The 18,956-nt window shown below is 56.4% G+C and overlaps 1 protein-coding gene across 3 annotated transcripts; it reads left to right on the plus strand.

Annotated features, from left to right (window-relative positions):
• The first annotated feature begins 520 nt into the window (after positions 1-520).
• Positions 521-16,142, plus strand: KCTD15 (potassium channel tetramerization domain containing 15). Of its 3 annotated transcripts, none has more exons than XM_081119980.1 (7): positions 521-664; positions 2,242-2,340; positions 3,667-3,759; positions 4,369-4,544; positions 9,413-9,557; positions 11,795-12,120; positions 13,319-16,142. In XM_081119980.1, the coding sequence occupies exons 3-7, from the start codon at positions 3,694-3,696 to the stop codon at positions 13,455-13,457; spliced, it is 852 nt and encodes a 283-aa protein (XP_080976106.1). In that variant the 5' UTR covers positions 521-664; positions 2,242-2,340; positions 3,667-3,693; the 3' UTR covers positions 13,458-16,142. The 3 variants fall into 3 exon arrangements, with proteins under 3 accessions (XP_080976106.1, XP_080976105.1, XP_080976107.1); XM_081119979.1 differs by having other exon boundaries at positions 11,815-12,120; XM_081119981.1 differs by lacking the exon at positions 521-664 and adding an exon at positions 1,714-1,965 and having other exon boundaries at positions 11,815-12,120.
• Positions 16,143-18,956: the final 2,814 nt, after the last annotated feature.

An 18,956-nucleotide genomic window follows, 5' to 3' on the forward strand; every position in this document is an offset into this window, starting at 1 on the left:
CCGGGAGGGTCCTGGCGAAGGCCCCGGCGGGAACGCGCCGGGCCCGGGAGAGGCGGGTGGGAATCGCCCGACGAAAGGAGGGGAAATAGTGCATTTCTGTCGCCGAGCGCGGCAGGCGCGGGCGCGCGGAGCTAATTGCGACTCTAATCCTCTGCCCCGCGGCGCAGCCGAGCCCGGAGCCAGGAGTCGCCGCGCGCTCCCGCTCGCGCTCGCCGCGCTGGGTAATTTGGAGCCGAATCGTTGCCCTTTGCGTCCAGGCTCGGCCGCCACGGGGCGCGGGCGGGGGGCTGGTTTTCTCGCCAGCGATCCGGGAAGGCCGCTGGAGAGAGAGGAGGGAGAAGAGGTGGGAGCGGCGGGAGGGCAGCCGGAGAGCGGCGCGAAGAGGAGGCGGCGGCGGCGGCCGCGAGGAGGGGAGGAGGAGAGGGGAGGGCGGGAAGGGGAGGCCCCGGCGCGCCGCACCGCGAGGGGCCGCGCGAAGCGGGGGCCGGGGCGGGAGGGGTGGGTGGGGGGGAGGGTTGGGGGCGAGAGAGAAAGTAACTCCAGGACGAGACCGGAGCGACCCGCGCTGCGAGCACAGGCGGCAAGGCTGCGCCAGGCGCCCGAGACCGGCGGCTGCGGGGGGCGGGGGCTGTGCCCGAGCCCGATCCCCCGCTCCGGCTCCGAGGTAAGCCCAGCGCGGGCGGCCACCGCTCAGCACCGCGCACCCCTGTCCCCAAAGTGGCTGCGATACTCAGAAAGTCGCCCGGCCGGGGTTCGGACTTGGGCGGGGGCGGCTGCTTTGTCCCGGTGTTGGTCGGCGGGGGCACCCAGCACAAAGGCCTGGCGCGGGAGGGGTGATTGCCCACGTGGGCTGGTCCTGGCTCAGGGTAGACCCTCCCCACGCGGGCGGGCTCGGCTCTTCCTGCAGCGCGGGGGGGAGGGGGGGCGGGTTCAGGCCCCAGCGCTGGAGCCCCAGTGCAGGGCCGGCGAGTTTCCGGGGTCACAACTGGGCACACGCAGCTGGGGCTTTGGGGCGGATGGTGCCCAGCTTGGCGCTCAAATCAGAGAGAAAAAGTCTCTAACGGGACAGATGTGCGTCCTCTGACGCCCACCCCGCGAGTGCGAAACGGGGCGGGAGGGGTCGGCGCGCCGCTGGTCGTCCCGGGCGCGCGGGGTTTGGGGCTCCGGGGCCGGCCGCGCGGACACGCGATCGCCGCCTCCGGGTTCCTCCCTGCTGCCCGCCGGTACTCACTGCCTGGGCGCGCGCACCGGACACACACTCTCCAACATCCCTCCTTCGGTATCCGGAGCACCTTTAGGTCTTCCCGCGACACCCCCTCCCCCCCCGCACCCCGACTGCAGAAAGATAAGCTTCAAGTTTTCACTCCGCCTCTCAAATGTGCATGAAGGAATTTAACTGCATGGGATAACAGCATTAGTTTCAATTAATTTTTTTAATCCCGCCAACAATAAACTTTGAGAACAAAAGCGCTTTTACGTCCTTAATTAGGCAAGCTTCCCATCTGTGGTCTCCAAGTGTCTGCTTCTTGATTTAACTTTGTTCTCCGCCCCCCACCGCACACCCCTCCCCTCCCCGCCAGGCTCTTCGGGTTCCGCGGCCACCCCCGCCCCGCGGCGCCACGGACCTCGGCCCAGCAGGCTCCCGGCGCCCTGAAGTTCACTCCGGCCCGCGGGCTCCGCGGCCCGGGGCTGGCGCGCACCCGGAGGCCGGCGGACCTCGCCCCCGGGGCCGCTCTGCAGGCCCCCGGCAATCTCCCCGCGGGCTGGCGCCCCGGGCGCCGAGCTATAGAGGACTCGCGAGGCGCCTTCTGTTTACCTTTTATGGTTAAAATAACAGCTTAGCAAAGAAGCGACTTCACGAAGAAGCGATTTAGTGAAATCGTCTCAAGCTGCCGCAGCACAGCCAGTTTAATCACCCCCAGAGAGCTGAACAACTGCGAGCACAATGGGACACAAAATCATTTTGTGTGTAAATGAGCGTGGCATTCTGCTCGCTTCCCTCTGCTCTAGCGGGCGGGGCTCGGCGGGGGCGGGCGGGCGCGGGTCCCGGGGGCTCCCGCCGCAGCTCCAAGAAGCGGGTCGACACCCAGCCGGCTCGGAAACCCCAGGGCCCTGCAACAGGCTGTTTGGCCAGCCCCGGGAGGGCCCGCGTTGTTGGGGCTGGGTCATGGGTTTGATGCTGGTGTTGGCGGAATGAACTTGTGACTCTTAACTGCACCCACTTTATGCTTCTGCCCTCAGCAGTGGCCTCGGAGAAAGGGTCGTTGTCCAGCACAGATGCGTTGGTCAGAGGGAGCACTGGAGGTTCTGGTCAAGGCGTAAAGCCTGGGGCTTCCAATGGTGAGTTTCCGGTTTGCTGTGACCATCAGACTGTGCTTGCGATGGGAAAAGAGGCTGGGTGACAATGGGACTGAGCAGCTTTCGGGATGGGTACTTGGTGTTAAATATCACTTTTGAGTAGTGACCTGGCAGTAGGAGAAACTGTGCAGCTTGCTTTGATAAATATCCAGCGGAATTCCTCCCAGCGCAGTTTATCCTTAGAGTCAGTGCGGCTTTCCTGCAGACTCCTCACCCAGCAGAGCCTGCCAGGCAGGACAACCCATTCTTGAGCTCTGTTTTGGTTTCTCAGAACTTCCTTGAGATAAGTGACCTGCTTTTAAAAAAAGCTAACTGGAACTCAGGAATGCCAAAAGCAGCAGCCCCCACCCCCCTCAGTGAGGGTATAAATTAAACATCTCTGTCTGCTAATAGCACCTCTACCCCCACCCGGTTTCCTGTCAGGGAACTTGCCAGGATACTCGGGACAGAGCAAGCTTACTTAAATTTGCACGGTTTGGTGCTCATTGGACCTTGGTCCATGTTTCAAAATTGGATGTTGAATTTCAAGGCACAGAGTCAACGCCTGTGCTCCCTCAAGGCTTAAACCTGTGAGAGACAAGTCCAGCTAGGCTTGTGGACGCCAGCAGGGAGGGTGATATTCGCTGTGCGTGCCCCCGCCACCCCCATGGGATTGGAAGGGCTGCAGAAACCCGCTCTTCTCTACCGTCCTGCACAGGGTCCCTACAGTTCCCTGGAGTGGCTTCCAGAGAATGAGGAATGATCTTTTTTCAGGTGGCTGTGGAGCCAAGGAAAGGTGCTAAGTGACCGTGGGGAGGAGCGGGAGATAGGGTCCATTTGCTGAGCTGCTGTGGAGTTCCTTCTGGAAGCTCTCTAATGCCTTAGGGGTATGATCCCAAGGGGGCTGAAACACACCCTGCACAGTGGTCCATGGGGTTCTCTGTTGATGCAAGAGGAGACACGCTTGGTAACATGGCTCTAAACCAAAATACCAGGAAAATCAGATTTGTTCTGAAACATTTTGAGCAATTACGGTGAGCATATGTTTCAGTGTTGTCATTAGCTGAATTAGCAGACTTGGAGCTGCCCAGAAAACACGTGTGTGTGTGTGTGTGTGTGTGTGTGTGTGTGAGTGATTTGGTATGGCCCGAGGGCATGCTTTGGGGTATGGGGACAGGACAGTGGTAGATGGAATCTGGAGAACACTGTAGTAGGCATGGGGTCCAGGAGAGCCTGTGCAGGACGATTCTAAGTGTCTGACTCCGTGGAAGACACAGCGCCCGTGACCTCTGAGGAGTAAACCCTCTGGTTTCTTGGTGCTTCCCACAGATACTCTGGGCAGCGATGGAAGCCTAGATGCCTCACCGCAAGGAGCGGCCGAGCGGGTCCTCGCTTCACACCCAAGGCAGCGCCGGCACCGAGGTGAGAGCCAGAGGGTGGGCTGATCAGTGGTGGCCACCTCCTTGCCCCCTTCCTGGGTGCCTGAGGCTGCCCTTCCTCGCAGCATTCAAGAGATGACTGTTGACTGGCTGTACGATTATGTATTTTTTGAAACAGAAATGCTCTTAATTTGATGTGAAATTTACTCCATGTATAAAACTCAACGCCTTAGGTGCTGAGGAAGTCACTAATTTAGAGGTGTCTCGTTACTGAGACAAACTTGCAAAAACCCCTGAATCCCAATTCACAAATTGGTGATTCGTTTGTCAGGGGATATTTCACATCTAACACATAAGCCCACGACCTTTAATTAGAATTTTGCAGTTTGTTTTATGCCCCTGGAGGCTGACACCTTGAAAAATTTTTTTTCTTGATTTCTTATTGCTAATAAGCATCTTTCTTTTTCCCTCTGGTACTTTGAAGAGAATGATGCAGATACCCTTAATTACAGTGGTGGCCGTAATTTGTCAGCTGAATATGTGATCAGGCACAGGCGAAGTGATCTGATTAGATCTGTGATCACATTGGCAATAAAGGGAGTACACGGCTGTTGTGAAGAAACTCTTGTTTCTGCCTTGTTTCCATCTCCAGGAGGGAGGAAGCATGTCCCGGTTGTCTCTCACCCGGTCACCTGTGTCTCCCCTGGCTGCCCAGGGGATTCCACTGCCAGCCCAGCTCACCAAGTCCAACGCGCCTGTGCACATCGACGTGGGCGGCCACATGTACACCAGCAGCCTGGCCACGCTCACCAAGTACCCCGACTCCAGGTAAGAGCCCAGCCCCTTGTGGTACCAGGCGTGTGGTAGGGCCTGTCTCCTCTGCCAGCCAACACACAGGGCTCTCCTGGCCCACCCAGGGAACTAGGGCTTGGGAGGCTGAGTCTTCCAGTTGAAGGCTGGTTTGTACAGGGACGTGCAACCCTTAGCTCGCTGCATTGGTAGTGCTAGGTGGAGATTCTGAACCACTGGCAGAAGCCACTTATTCAGAGCAGTCCTTCCTGATGCTGGCCAGCAGCTGGCTGGGGGATCTGACATGTCTCTAGGTTCCTCTTGAGTGGGACTTAGGCTTGGCCTTTGCAGGGTATCATCTGTGAGCAATGCTGTGTCCTTGGGGTCCTGTATTTAGTCTTACTTCTGATTCTAACACTTGGGAAATCACATAAGGAGAGGGAGGAAGGAAAACTACAATCTGCCATCTTTGTTGGGGTGGCTACTCCTAGATCCTGAGGGCTAGCAGCAGGCTTCCTCAGGGAGAGGGGGAGAGGTCCAGTGACTGCTGTGGAGAAGCATAAGCCTCATATCCCATCAGCACATAGTGTCTCTGACCAGGACCCTCCCAGCCTGGTGCCTCACACTCCAGAGCTCCCTGGCACTCCTGCCTTGTGCGCCCATCTGTGGGAGGCGCTGGGTGCTGCCGAATCCTGCTTTTGCCTCATGGGCATTTCCCTCCACAGACCTGGTTTCCCACTGGCACAGCAGCGGGGCTGACCTGAGCTGGGGTGGGTCTCCTTGAGCCTGTCCCAGAGGTGATGCCGTTTGCTGCTTGCTGAGCCCGCGACTGCTTGCTCCTGGCACAGTGAGGCAGCCACTGCGGAGGGCTGAGCAGCAGGAGGGCTAGTGCTGCGGGCACCGCCCGTTTTATACATTTAAAATAGCAAGAGGAGTTAATTAATCCCCCAGACACTGAGGGATCATCTCTGGGAAGCTTTCTTGTCAGGCTGCCTTGTCGTCAGTGCAGTTGCTCAGAGCACAGCGGACTCCTACTGTGCGTAGGTGGCTGGTGCAGGGCCGGGGTGGAGCCCTCCATGGGGCTGCGGTGCTCCCTCAAAGAGGGAACTTTGAGGTGAATGCAGTGTCTGCTTCGGAATCTGGGGATTCTGGGGGGGCAGATGGTGGTTGAAGCCTCATTTTCTTGGCCCAACAGAAGCTAGGCCTGGGGCATTTGTGAACTTGGGGCTTCAGGGGAGGGGAGAGGGGGAGCCGTGAGGCCACACCAGCAGTGTTGGCTGGTCCGCTAGCTTGCAGAGCCTTGTCGAGGACAAGAGATGGATTCAGCTTATTTAATTTCAGTTTTTCCCTCTGTGGCATTCCCGAGTTGTTTGAGATAGATCACCCCTTAATCGGTGGACGACGTTTGTGAGTGAAATTCATAAAACCCTTGCCCACAGCCTCTCTGAAGAGAGTTTCCTGAAATCAAACACTTGCCCCTTATGGAGTAATTGCAGCTCAGGCCTCCTTCTTGTGTCCAGGCTGCTGCCTGGGAGTCGGGAGGGCAGTGGGTGGCCCTCCCCCAGGCCCCCAGAGCAGCTTGTCCTTGTCCTTGGTCCTGCTCTACCCCGTGGTCTTGCTCTGTGGTGGGGCAGGCCCTCCAGCTGGGGAGCTGAGCCCCTTGGCTGCAGGACGTGCTCAGAGGAGGTGGCAGTCTGCATTTTTTCCTGAGGCTGGGACTCAAAATGAATCTGCCGTTCTGCTTGGATGGCTTCTGGCTCACAGGCAACCTGCTCCCCAGGCCTGAAGCTTTGGCCTAGAGGCCAGGGGGTGGTATGACCTATAGGACAGCCAGGGGATAGTGGGTCAGGCCAGGCCTGAAAAGTGGGTTGGGCAGCTGTGCTGGCAAGGGCCCCTTAGATCTTCTCATCCGTCCTTGAGTGAATCATTAAAATTAAAAAGCTATTTTTCATCAATTCTGGAACCAAGAGCAATCCCTTACCCAGTATCACTTTGTCAGTCACCTGGAAATGGAGAATTAAAAGTGTTGAGGTCCCCTGGAGGGTTTCTGTATAAAAGTGCTAAAGTCCCATCCTGGGCAGTGCTGGGAGACAAGTGGCTCCTGCCACCAGACCCTCGGGTTCCTGTGCCCACAGAACTGTGCTTCTGACTCTTGGCTGGCAGGGGTGGGGAGGGGAGTGGCGACACAAGGAACAGGTGCCACCACTGGTTGGCTCAGGAACAGCTGTCAGTCATTTCCCAGAGACTGGAACACAGCTGCCAGGGGCTGGGAGTGGACTCCCTGCAGCTGACACCCAGCTCGTTCCTGCCTGCTGGACATGGTTTAGCTGCTGCCATGGTAGCCTAACTCTCACAGCCCTCCTGGCTGCAGGAAGCAACAAATTGAGATGTCCAGGAGTTTCAGAACCAACAAAACCTTCCACTGGAATGTTGAGAAAATTGGAACCAAAGCTTTAAAAAAGAAAGTAAGAAAGACAAGATCCCTGTCAGTGGGGGTCAGAACGGGCTAGCCTATACCATGGAGGACTTCTGAAGGTGGCACCCCAAACCCTGAAGCCTCCTCAGAGGGTAACCTGGGGCAGGAGCTGACTCAAGACCCTGTAGGTGTCTGTGCTCCTTTGCGGTGATGACTAACCTCCCCTCAACCTGCTCACATTCTTGGTAGCCTCAGACCCCAAGAGCATGAAAACCTTGTTCCTGTGAAGATACACTGAATCCTGGAAAGATCTAGAAACCAGCCAGTTCTAAAATAAGGCAGATTGAGCACTTTCTAGTCTTGGACCAGTAAACAACCTGGAACCCAGTCAGCCCCAGAATGTGGGTGGACCAGGAGTCCTCTGGACTGACAGGCTGGTCTGAGCCCCATCCACCCCTGACGTCAGCGGGACTGGCAATGCAGCCAAACGTAGAACGCTGTTGGCTGCATGGAGTTTTTAAGCTCAAACCAGGAAGGGTGGAGAAAGTTCCACAGGGAGCCTTCGGCTTAGGACCTGCTGGCTCACCTGTGGATGTGGCTTTTACTTCTGTCTGCTGATGCCATGTGGGGGCCCTTAGCTGTCTGATGGTGACTGCCCATGGCACCTGGCAGCCTTGCTTAGTCCCATCTGTCTCCAGATATGCTGGGTGGCGCTCAGTCTGACATTTGAATGCCCAAGCTCTGCTGAGGCCAGGTCTCGGGGGCTTTGACAGTTGGGACAGGCCATGGAGCCCCCAAGGCTTTCCAGTAAGGCTGTGTCCCCCAGTACTATTGTCACCAGGCCTAGGGGGTTGATAGGGCTCGATGGCCTTTGGAGCCCCGAGATGAGTTGTATCTGGGTGACTGCAGCACTGGTTCCTCTCCACACCTCACCACAGGCTCTGACCTGCTTATGCCCATCCCTGAGGCAGCCTTGCCCTTTTATACAGCCCCACTGGGACCAGGGCTGGGCCATGTCCCCAGACTGAGAGCAGGTCAGTACCTGAGCAGACTCTCATGGCCGATGCCTGAGTGTACCAGGCCACTGAGTGGAGGGCGGTGTAGATGGGAGACCCTGAAAGGCTTTGAGCTCTAACCCTCAGTTTCCGCCCAGCTCATGTCCCTGGCCCACAATGGCAGGGGCAGGGCAGGGCCTCAGGCATAGTGACCTGGGATACATACAGCCCTGGGCTGCTGGGGGAGAGAGGCTCATGCCTGGAAGGTCCATGTCAGAGAGTGAAGGGGCTTAGGGATGAGATTGTGCAGGCTGGACTGGAAGGCCTGATCTCAGGTCAGGGCCACCCTTTTCCCAGGCTGTGCAGACAGGATGCAGCCTTGGAAGGGTCTAGCTCTGGACGAGTGTGTGGCCTACGAAAGGGTGCCTAGAGGTGCCATCACTGGGAAGACTCTGCCAGCCTTCCTCCTGTTCCCAAGCCAGGCTCTTGGCTCTCATCACCCCTCTTTGTGGCTCCTAATTGTCCACAGCTGGGCCTGGGGTCTGCAGGGGAAGTTAGCCAGACCAGAGCCTGCCTCCCTGGGCATGGGATGGACAAAGTCTTGGCTCCAGGCCGGCTTCCTCCTCCCTGGAATGGATGGGGGTAGGCCTTGGGAGCTCCCCAAGACCTGAGTTTCTGCCAGAACCACTGCCCTTCAGAGGACAGGGTGCTGCGTCCTGTCTCCCCTCCCAGACCCCTCCCAGGTGTGCATATCTTTGTGCACTGTGGTGTATGTGCCCGCACTGTTCCTGTACGTGCACAGTGGTGTGTGTGTACATGTGTGCACTGTGGCATGCATGCACATGTGCAGAACCTCCTCCCTGCCCTGGATCTCCCCTAGGGCTCCCTGAATGAGTGGCTGTTGTTGGTTTATCTGTGAGTTTGCCTCATGTACATAGCTGTGTCCCTGGTGGACTTGTGTTGGCTGCTGTAGCCTTTGCCTGGATGTGCCTGTGATTGGTGTGTTGTGAGGGAGGGGGCCGTGTGACCCTGTGCCTGTTGCCCAGGTGTTTCACATCTGGTGCTCGTCCCTGTGGGTTGGGTGATGTGGATGTGTGGGAGCCAAGACTGTCTTGGCTGGTTTACGGGTGTTCATTGGTTGTGTGGCTCTGGGCTGGGGTGTCTGATGGTTGGTGGGAGTTTTCTGGGTGGGTCTGTCTGGCTAGGGTTTGTGTGTGGGGGGAAGGAGGCTGTGTGTGTGTGTTGCTGTAGTTTTCCAGGCCTACAGCATGTGTTGGCAAGCAGGTATGTGTAGCTGGGCGTGTCTCCCTGGCTGTGGCTTGTGAATGTAGGCGGAGTGTGTGGCATCTGACGCTTGCTGAGCCGGTGTCCTGTCCGACGGTGGCCTGGCTGCCTCCGGTGTGTGCAGACATCCTTCAGGCTTGGCACGGTTTCAGGAATGGGGCTGGGGTAGGTGGACTGACCCTTCCTTCCATCCCACCCTCCATCTCTTCTAGAATAAGCCGCCTCTTCAATGGCACTGAGCCCATCGTTCTGGACAGTTTGAAGCAACACTATTTCATTGACCGGGACGGGGAGATTTTCCGCTATGTCCTGAGCTTCCTGCGGACGTCAAAACTGCTGCTCCCGGATGACTTCAAGGTAAGTCTGCAGCCGGTGGCTACCCTGCTGCCTGTGTGGTGGCATTACACAGGGGACGCTGTGACTTAATAAGTGGACCCACGGTCGTCATGGCAACCATAAAAAGTTACTCAAGGAAGCCAAGGGCGAAATAGTTTTTTCTAAACTAATTTTGTTTTCTCACATTTTTAGCTTATTGTCAGGGTGTAACAACAGTTAAGCGGCTGCACTTACCCTGGTTTCACGTTTGTCGTGTGCCAGAGTTACAGGAGCTAGAGGTTCCTAGATCTGCTTTGTTGGCCATTTGCAGGGGGAGACCCGGATCCAAACCAAACACCCTTCAAACAAAAGATGACCTGCAGGTTCTGGGGTGAGCCTGTCCAGGTCCTGAGTCCTGACTCGGTGCTGGGCCCCATCATGGCCCTGGGGATCCCAGAGAAAGCAAACTCAGGCTGGGCTACCCTGGCTCACAGCAAGTGTCCTTCCTTCCTTCTGGAACCCAGAGGACCAGTGGCCCCGGGGCTGTTTTTTCTTCCATCCAACTTAGTTACTGCGTCCCAACAACTGAACTCATGCTGAAAATACAGTGAAACAAGGCAGACATGGGTCCTGTCCCCACAGCACTTACGGTCTGGTGGGAAGACATGTTGAACAAAAAACACCTGAATTCCACAGAATTCCAACTCAGAGAAGGAGCTGGGGAGTATGTTTCTCTGGGAAGCGAAGGAGGAAGGGGGCAGACAGGTGTGACAGCCCCGGTGAGGAGGCGCGGTGACAAGGAGCCACACTGTCCTGACCTGGAGAGGGGTCAACCTGGGGCTGTGTGAACTGGCAGAGCAGGAAGGGAGGCTGCTGGTGGATGTCAGGACCTTGGGGGCTGGCTCAGCATTTGTCATTTTACCCTGAATGCAGTAGAAGGGTCATGAATAGGGTTTACTGGGGGAATGACCATCAGATTTTCAAATTGATCACCCTGGCTGTTGTGGGGGTGGGGGAGAGCAGGAAGCCAAGAGAGGTTATTTGAAGGCTTTGGACCAGGGTGGAGGCAGTGAAGAAGGAATGAAGTGGCAGGTTAGACTTATATTTACGAAAAAGACACAAAAGGCTATGGGGGAGTGGAGGTCGGGGGCTTCTTGAGGGTACCTCCCAGCCTGCAGCTTCTGTCTGAGTGGATAGTGGAGGCCCCAAGGGTGGAACAGGCTGGGGGGAGTGTGGCGTCCTACTCCTGCATGGAAATGCTGTGGGACGTGACTTGAAAATGGTTGTGTGGTGTGCAGATACCACTTAAGGAGCAGATGAGAGCAGAAGCCCAGGATGGAGCCCTGAGGAACCCCTGTAGAGGGATAGGATGGGTCCCCCGGCAGGCCTCCCTCGGGGTGGTTCCAAAGGCTGGGGCCAGCAGATGGCAGGGTAGGCCCTCCTTTGGGGTTCGGCTTCCTTGCCTCTCCCCAAGGGGTCCTTAGGTTCACCAGCCAACCTTGAACTGAGCCCCAATGAGTGGCATGAGTCATGGATACTCGGCTACACAGGGCTGGAGCAGATGTGGTGAGCACGTGTTTAAGGGACAGTTGGTGTGAGCCCGTCCATCCCGGGATGGGGCTGCCTGCCTGATGAGAGATGGGCTCCCCACACCAGACCCCTCGTACAGCCTACTAGGGCAGGGGCTGGCTGGGCACTTGGCAGATCTTGTCCTTTAAAATCCTCACCCCCTTCTCTGGGTGTCTACATCCATTTTTAGAAGAGAAAACTGAGGCTCAGAGAAGCTCAGTTACAGATGATCAGAGGCTTCAGGGCTGGCAGATGAAGATGCCGAAAGAAAATCCAGCCTAGGCAGATCTGTTTTGCCTCCCTGCTGGGCTGTGTGCTTTTTCAGGGCAGGTGAGCTCCTCCTCTCTGGGGTTCTAAGAAGGCAGCAGGTCCCCAGGCGTAGACAGAGCTCCTCTAGTCGAGCCTCCTGGTCTTTCCAGAGGCTTCTTTCTACTTTAGGGGGATGAAGCCTTCCTGAGTGCTTGGGGCCAGATGGAAGGGCTCGGGGTCTGGCACAGATGCACACCAGCCACTGCCCTTGGGTCAAGGCTAGACTCCTTGTGCTTGCCCGCGTTCACTTGAGCCACATTTTCTCCATCTGTACAATGGGCACAATCCCAGTCCACACTGTGCCCTGGGTGGGTGGGTGGGTGGGTGGAGTCACAGTTCCGTAGAATGGTGAGAGGAGGGCCCCTTGGAGTTAGAAAGGGCAGCCCCCCACCTCCCTCCAGCCTGTCTGTGGTTCCTGCAGGACTTCAGCCTGCTGTACGAGGAGGCGCGATACTACCAGCTGCAGCCCATGGTCCGCGAGCTGGAGCGCTGGCAGCAGGAGCAGGAGCAGCGGCGCCGCAGCAGGGCCTGTGACTGCCTGGTGGTGCGGGTCACGCCCGACCTGGGTGAGCGGATTGCGCTCAGTGGCGAGAAGGCCCTCATCGAGGAGGTCTTCCCAGAGACTGGGGACGTCATGTGCAACTCTGTCAACGCTGGCTGGAACCAGGACCCCACGCATGTCATCCGCTTCCCGCTCAACGGCTACTGCCGGCTCAACTCGGTACAGGTGAGGGCTCCGTCTGCCCCGCTTGCCTCCCCCACCCCGTCTCCCCAAAGCCCTCCGGCAGTAGAGAGGTGGAGGGAGGCGCCGTCCCTGAAATGGCGAAGCCCTCCCTGCCATCTCACAGAAAAGGCAACAATGTACGGATGCATAATTTATGTCCTGCTCATAATTAAATGATGGTGCCTGGGGGATGGACTTAAAAAAATTGATCTGTACTTTTTTTTTTTTTTTGGGTCCAAAAAGATGTTCTATAAAAATTGTCCAGAGTACTTTTCACAAAGTGTGCTTCGTTTGACACCCAGAGTCTGAGTTTGGATTCGAATGAAACCTAGACGACAGGAGCGGCAGGTCAGAGGCTGAGCGTGGAGGCAGCCTGGAGCCCCTCCCTCACCCTGCTGACCCGGGCCACAGGCACCCAGACAGCTGCCCGGAGCATTTCTGGACTGGCTTTCCCTAGATGGGTCTAAGAGTTGGGGAGCCCAAGATGGAGTGGGGCCCATTTTCCACCAGCTCTTCCAGACCCAGGAGCACACCCCTGTTTCAGACTTGGGGCAGAGTGAACTTTGCTGGGAAAGTGCCCACCATGCACACATTCCATGGGCTGCCAGCCAGACTTGCTAGTTGCAGGACACAGGTGTCAGACAGTGACTAGACCCATCCCTCACAGAAGCACAAACCCACGTGGACATGGAGGCCTACAGAAACTCAAACACAGAGAGAATACCTCCTCCTCCACCCCCAGCTCCCTTGAGCTGATGAGCCCCCAGGCCCCAGACCATCTGGGACTCGAAGCTCAGGGAAGCAGGTGGCTGCCCAGAGGCCGGGGGCAGGGTCTCTCTATTATTAGAAAGGTCTGAGTGAAGAGGGGGCCCTGGGACCACATATCTGGAGAGACAAGGGCAGGTTATACCCTAGAGAAGAGACAAAGGGCTCAAAGGCTCTTTCTCCCTCCCTGAACCAAGGCTGTGAGGCCCTGAAGGCAGCAGTGTAGTAGCCCTTGGGTTTGGTCACTGGAGGGCCCCGGAGCCTGGCCGCTTCTGTACTGCCCGTTTGCCCAACTGGTGGTTCTGGAACCTCTGTCATGAGACTTGATACGTTAACAGGAGAAAGTGACTTGCCCAAGCTAGGGCCCAGCTCCACAGCAGGCCTAGCCGGGCAGACTTGCAGCTGGGCATTGCTGACCTGTGTTTCTTCCTGGCAGGTCCTGGAGAGGCTGTTCCAAAGGGGTTTCAGCGTGGCTGCGTCCTGCGGGGGTGGCGTGGACTCCTCCCAGTTCAGCGAGTATGTGCTGTGCCGGGAAGAGCGGCGACCACAGCCCACCCCCACCGCTGTCCGGATAAAGCAGGAGCCCCTGGACTAGGCCCTGCCTCAGTGCCCACCTGAGGCCCATTGGCCCTGGGGACAGCCCAGGGACCTGGAAACAGTGCTGGGAAGTTCTGCATATACCTGCTTAGTGGTCTTCGTGAGACTGAAGGTGGGACTAGAGGGTCTGAGGCCAGCCCAGGGAGCCCCAGGACCCCATGTGTCAGTCAACAGAATGTGGGGTGCTGGAGGCATGCTCACCGAAGGATTGCTGATGTGACCCAAAGATGCCTCGGTTGGAACTCTGCCACCAGTTTCCTGGGGCCCCTTGGCTCCCCAGCCTGGCACAGCATCCTCCAAGGCCCTGGGGCCCCCCACGGCGGAGTGCGCACTGGCGTCCCCAGCCCACTGCAGAGGAGCTCTTCATCTTTCCCCCACATGTCGCAGACTCCCGTGGGCCTCCTTGCATCAGAGATGGCTTATTTTTCTACAGTATTTAAAACAGAAGTAACTGCAACTGCACAAGCCAGAGAGGCGGACAAGAACCAATACTTCTTTATTTGGTGCTCCATTCTCAGTCAGACGTGCGGCATGCCCGCCACGTGGGGAAGAGCTGCCGAGCTCTGGTCCCTGCTCTAGGGACATGCAGGGAGGGCAGCTCTGTAGGAGCTGGAGCCGGGCTTCTGGGAGGAGGGTGGTTTGGGCGAGGGGGACGGGTGGCTGTGGAACCACCTAAGACCCTCACCTTGCTGCCACCTGGGGCGCGGGCCACACTTGGTGGATCACTTGACCCAGGGGCTTCCAGTCCAGTTTGTGTGTCCTCACACCTGGGCTCCCAGAGGAGTCTCTCCCCATCCAGACCAGCCACAGGGCCACATAGCATCCTTACCTCATGAATGGGCCCCTCAGGGAAGGGGCCCACCTGTCAGCAGCATCCTCTGGGTCCCCACCTCAGGAAGCCGTCCCAGCTCTGATTTTCCCACACTAATATGCACACTGAATTTTAATGAAATTTGTTATACTGGCCTGCTGGTAAGACCTGGATATAGGCATACCTGGGACTCTTGCCCCAGATTCTAACAAGGACTGGCTCTGAGGGTTCCTCATAGACCTCCTGCCTCTTAGATGACAGGCCCAAAGATGGACACCCCAGCCTGTCACACTTGACCAAGCTGGCTCTTCCCAGGTGGAGAAACCACAGACAACTGCTCAGTGGGTGGGGCGCCCAGCCGGCACCATCCTGCATACAATGCCTGTAGACTTGTATATGACTCCTTTAATATTGTAAAGATGCTGATGTACAATTGTCGTGTTGGTGTAAACACATTACGTTCCTCGTTCATGCCATAAACGATGCTGTAAAGCAAAAGACTGAGGCTCTGTCCTGTGCAGAAGCAGCAATGGATTCCTGCGTTGGATGTCGTGCAGGGGGGTGGGGGTGTCATCAGCACTCGAGGGGGATGGGCAAGGTCCCAAGCTGGCCATTATTTATGATTGCATCTTGGCTGTTTCCTCACTGCTGTGCCTGTGCCCTGTGGGCCGCACAGACTGAATTCTCACAGCCCCTAACCAGGGGAGGCAGACGAAAGGTGTCCAGGGGCTTTTGAACCCAGTCTTAAGTGTTTGAGATTTTTCCCTCTCTGGCTTTTGGTTTAGGCTGACGTCCTCTTTAGAGCCCCACAGAATAGTAGAAGGTGACAGTTCACAGCTCGGGCCAGCCAGGGGACATGCAGCCCCTGGCCTGAGAAGGGTAGATTGCCAGAGCGCAGCGTAAGACCTCAGTGCATCTCTACCCAGGGAAGGAGTTTGAAGGTGTTCACGGAGGCCTCCAATTTAAATGAGCTTTTTTGTATTTTTCCTCAAAGCCCTTATGTTCAACCCATGAGGACCCTTTTATGTGCCGGATAAAGGCCACCAGCCTCGACCTGCCTGGAGGACGAGAGCACAGCTGCTTCCTGTCGGCTGCAAAGCAGCCGCCACCCCGCTACAGTCTAATTTGCTGGACAGACTTGCTGGCCGCCTCCTTTGCTTAGCAACGCGCCTCCAGTTGGCACATCTGCATTTTGGCATCTGAGAGGAGAAAGTGGTGTGTTTATTAGAAAGAAAGTCTTGTGAGAACAGCTTACTGCGACGTATGTTCATGGATTTTTCTGGTATGGTAGCCAGCACGGTTGCTGGTTGGTGGAGATGCCCTCACATTTCTAAGCAAACGATCTTTGAGTAAACCATAGTGCTTAAAAAACAAAAAAGTACCTTACTGAATGTTACTTTTAATTTATTTCTTCTTTACTAAGTAAAATCAGGAAGTATAATTTTACATAAACTGGGGAATTTCTGAATTTGTAAAGAAATACTATGCTCCCGTAGTAATGCTAAAATTCTAATATACAGTCCCCAAAACAGTAAGTACCAATTTTCAGTTCCTTTAAAACATTTATATACTTCCTGGAATGAATATAAGTAATCTTTTGATCAAATACCAGCAGTACAAATGTTAACTTCTGCTCTTTGTAAACCTCAAAAGTAATTACTTTTGATTATAAGCAACTGGACGGAGAGGCCTGGGCACAACCATAGCAGGTGGCTTCTGCCGCTGCTCAGCTCACATGGGGCTCAAAGCCAGGTCACAGCACTAATAAATAGTATCTTTTTAAAAGGTTTGTTTTTTTTTTTAAAGCTACCACTTGACCATGTTCCTTAGAATAAATAAATGATATTTTATAAATTACACATGCAGGGCTAGTGCTTCGTTTCTGTTCCACTGAGGCAGCCACAAGAAGGTACTCTGGCTTGGATGATTTTTGGAGCCACCACTCCTCACACTTGGGGCTTCGCTTGGTCACTTAGGGCTTGAGTAGCTCAGGTCCCCAATACTGAACCTTCCCAATCTGAGGGGCTGGATGGTCCCCAGTGTCCTAGCATGCACCCTGCTGTGAGTAGGGGCAGTGCAGGCAGACTTCTGGACTACCTTCGCCTCTCCTGAACCCCCAACCTGGATTCCTGTGTTCAGGGTGTGTTGGGCCTTTTGCATTGTATTGACTGTGTGTGTGTGTGTGTGTGTGTGTGTGTGTGTGTGTGTGTGTGAGCCAAACCACTAGTACATTTGAAAACGGGCAAAGAAGCATGGATGTGAGAAATGTGGATGTGATTTCCATTGAGCTCCTGACCAAGGGAAGACTCATTAGCCAAGCCCAGCAGATCCAATGAGCATGGGATTGGGGGGCTACCCCCCTTATCCAGAAGGCAGACCTACCAAGATGGCCCCATCCCACTGAGCCCTGTTCTCTCTCCTGATTTTCTGGAGACAGGAGAACAGCTGCAGTGACCCTGAAGGACATTCTAGGACATACAAGATTGGTGTTTCTCTGGAGTAGATGACAAGGTAAAACATACAAAAATAGGGGGTGCCAGAGGATTTTCAGTTCAAGGCGGGGTGCTTGGTTCAACCCAGTGGGGACCTCTAGACAGAGCTGGAGGGACAAGAGTTGGCCAGAGAAGGCTGCTGCTGGCCTTGAGCCTGACACCTGGGCTAATGTGGGATGTTATAGGAATTGTGATGTCACAGTTTGATGGAGATGGGGGCCCATAAAGTAGCCCTTTGTGGGCCAAGGGACAGATAAAGGAAATGGTGGCAGCTAAGGGCAGCTTCCTGCTAGGAGCAAGACTAGCAGTGGTGTTCTCTTAGAAGCATCAGTTTTGTGAAGTGAACACAACCCCAGTGAGGGCTGAGGGTCAGAAAAGAGGGCTGACCAGAAACTCTCCCTGGACTCCGAGCCCTGGCTTCAGTCCTTGCCCTCACATCTCGGGAAGCCCAAAGGCATCTCTCTGTGAGCTTTCAGTGGAGAGGGGAGCCCAGCCTTTGGGTAGCCCCCGCCCCTCGCCCCCAGCTGATCCTTTTTGGGACACTAGATGCTAGCTCTCTTCCCCTAGCCTCAGAGCTGGACAAACAAGGCATCTGCCTGAGCCACAGGCAGCGTGGGGTCTCCGACGAGTGAGGGACCCCTCCTGCGGGTGTGTCTCCCCATGCAACTTCCAGTTGGTTGCTGTTTAACAGAGAAAGGCTCTATTTCTAGTCCCACCCTCCTACTCTCAGTGGAAGGATGTCTTGTATAGAATGTGTGTGATTTTAGGCTCATATGATTTTGACCTAATGTGACCATGGAGGCTTTGGACGTCCATTATCAAAAGGGTCCCTGCTTACTGCAAGATCCTGTCTTCCCAACCACCCAGGGAGGGCCAGGGTTGGCCCAGCATGTGCCAACCTCTGCAGGCACGTGGAGACTGAGCCCATGAGACTGAGAGAAGACATTTGTTTATCGGCAAGAATTGTTTGCTTGAGGCTCTGTAACATAACTTGGAAGAGAAATTCCCATATCACACTTTTCAAGTTTGTCATGACATCAGCATGAATGACCCCCAGGTTCCTTGACTTGTACATGGGGCTAAGGACCTCTGAGGCCTCAGTGTTGGCATCTCCATGGTGAGCCAGGCTTCTCCAAAAATCCAATGGCAGGCCCAGGGAAAGAAGCAGGCACAAGCCCCGGGGAAACACAAGCATGAGGGCTGGAGGTCAGCTGCACTTGGATTCTTTACTTAATTTCCATTACGCAGAGCAGCCAGTTCTGACAGCTCTCTCTCAGCTGGTCACCCGTGCTGGGCCCAGGACTATGGTTCCGGATGGTGGAGGACCTAACACAGACATCACGAACCAGGACAAAGTGTTAAAGAGAGGGGTGGACTCGGGAGGGTCCCTTGAGGATGCCCACCCTGCCCCCCTGAGCACACAGACCCCCACATGCCTGGCTAGATGGGCTGGGGGTGCCACCTGCCCCTGGCTCCAGCTGTTCCCGGCCAGGCCTGCTCCTCGAAGCCCGTGTCGAGCGTGTCACTAGAGCTTCCTGCTCTGTGTCCTGGACCTGGTCCAGGACTCCCGAGGAAGCTGCGGTTTGGGGCGCACCGCCTGTACCAGCAGGGTGGGGTGGCAGCGCCCACTCGGGACGCGGGCCACGCCCTCTTGGACGCGAACACACCCCCATTTCCCGGGGCCCACAGAGACCCGCCTCGCCCTGCGGCCAAACAGCAGGAAGGCAGATTCTTGCGAGTATGTACAAGGTCTTGGAATTCTCGCCGGGTTGCCACACAGGAGTCGGAGCGTAATTGGGGAGGTTGTGCAACTGCCCTGCCTGGAAGCTGGGCGCGCAGAGCTCTCCAAGTTCTCAGCACCGGCGTCCGGGGGGGCTTGGGGCAGAGCCAGATGCCAACATTGCCACCTTGGGATGGCACTGATGGCCTCGCGCTGATGTGGGGCAGTGTGGCTCCGCTGAGAGCTGGGAGCCCAGGTCCCTGTTGGGCCAGTGGGGGTGAGTGTTGGGCACAGAGGACCCTGCCTGCTCCCCCCACCCCACCCCCCGCCCCCAGCGGAGGCAGCAGTGGCAACAGCCCTGAGCGGCAGTGCCCTGTGAGCACAGTCCCCCCCCAACACCCCCAGGCTGGGCGCACACCAGCTCCTTTGGGAGGGCAGTGGGAGGCAGCACTGG

The sequence above is a fragment of the Miniopterus schreibersii genome (assembly GCF_964146895.1).
Source record: "Miniopterus schreibersii genome assembly, chromosome: 18".
In the NCBI taxonomy this organism is placed as follows: Eukaryota; Metazoa; Chordata; class Mammalia; order Chiroptera; family Miniopteridae; genus Miniopterus; species Miniopterus schreibersii.

Bases quoted from the DNA above. Each gene is read 5' to 3' on its own strand.
- KCTD15 (XM_081119980.1), top strand. From the start codon at position 3,694: ATGCCTCACCGCAAGGAGCGGCCGAGCGGGTCCTCGCTTCACACCCAA. The intron at 4,545-9,412 runs GTAAGAGCCCAG...CATCTCTTCTAG, and splicing joins ACCAAGTACCCCGACTCCAG to AATAAGCCGCCTCTTCAATG. The intron at 9,558-11,794 runs GTAAGTCTGCAG...ACCTCCCTCCAG, and splicing joins TGCTCCCGGATGACTTCAAG to CCTGTCTGTGGTTCCTGCAG.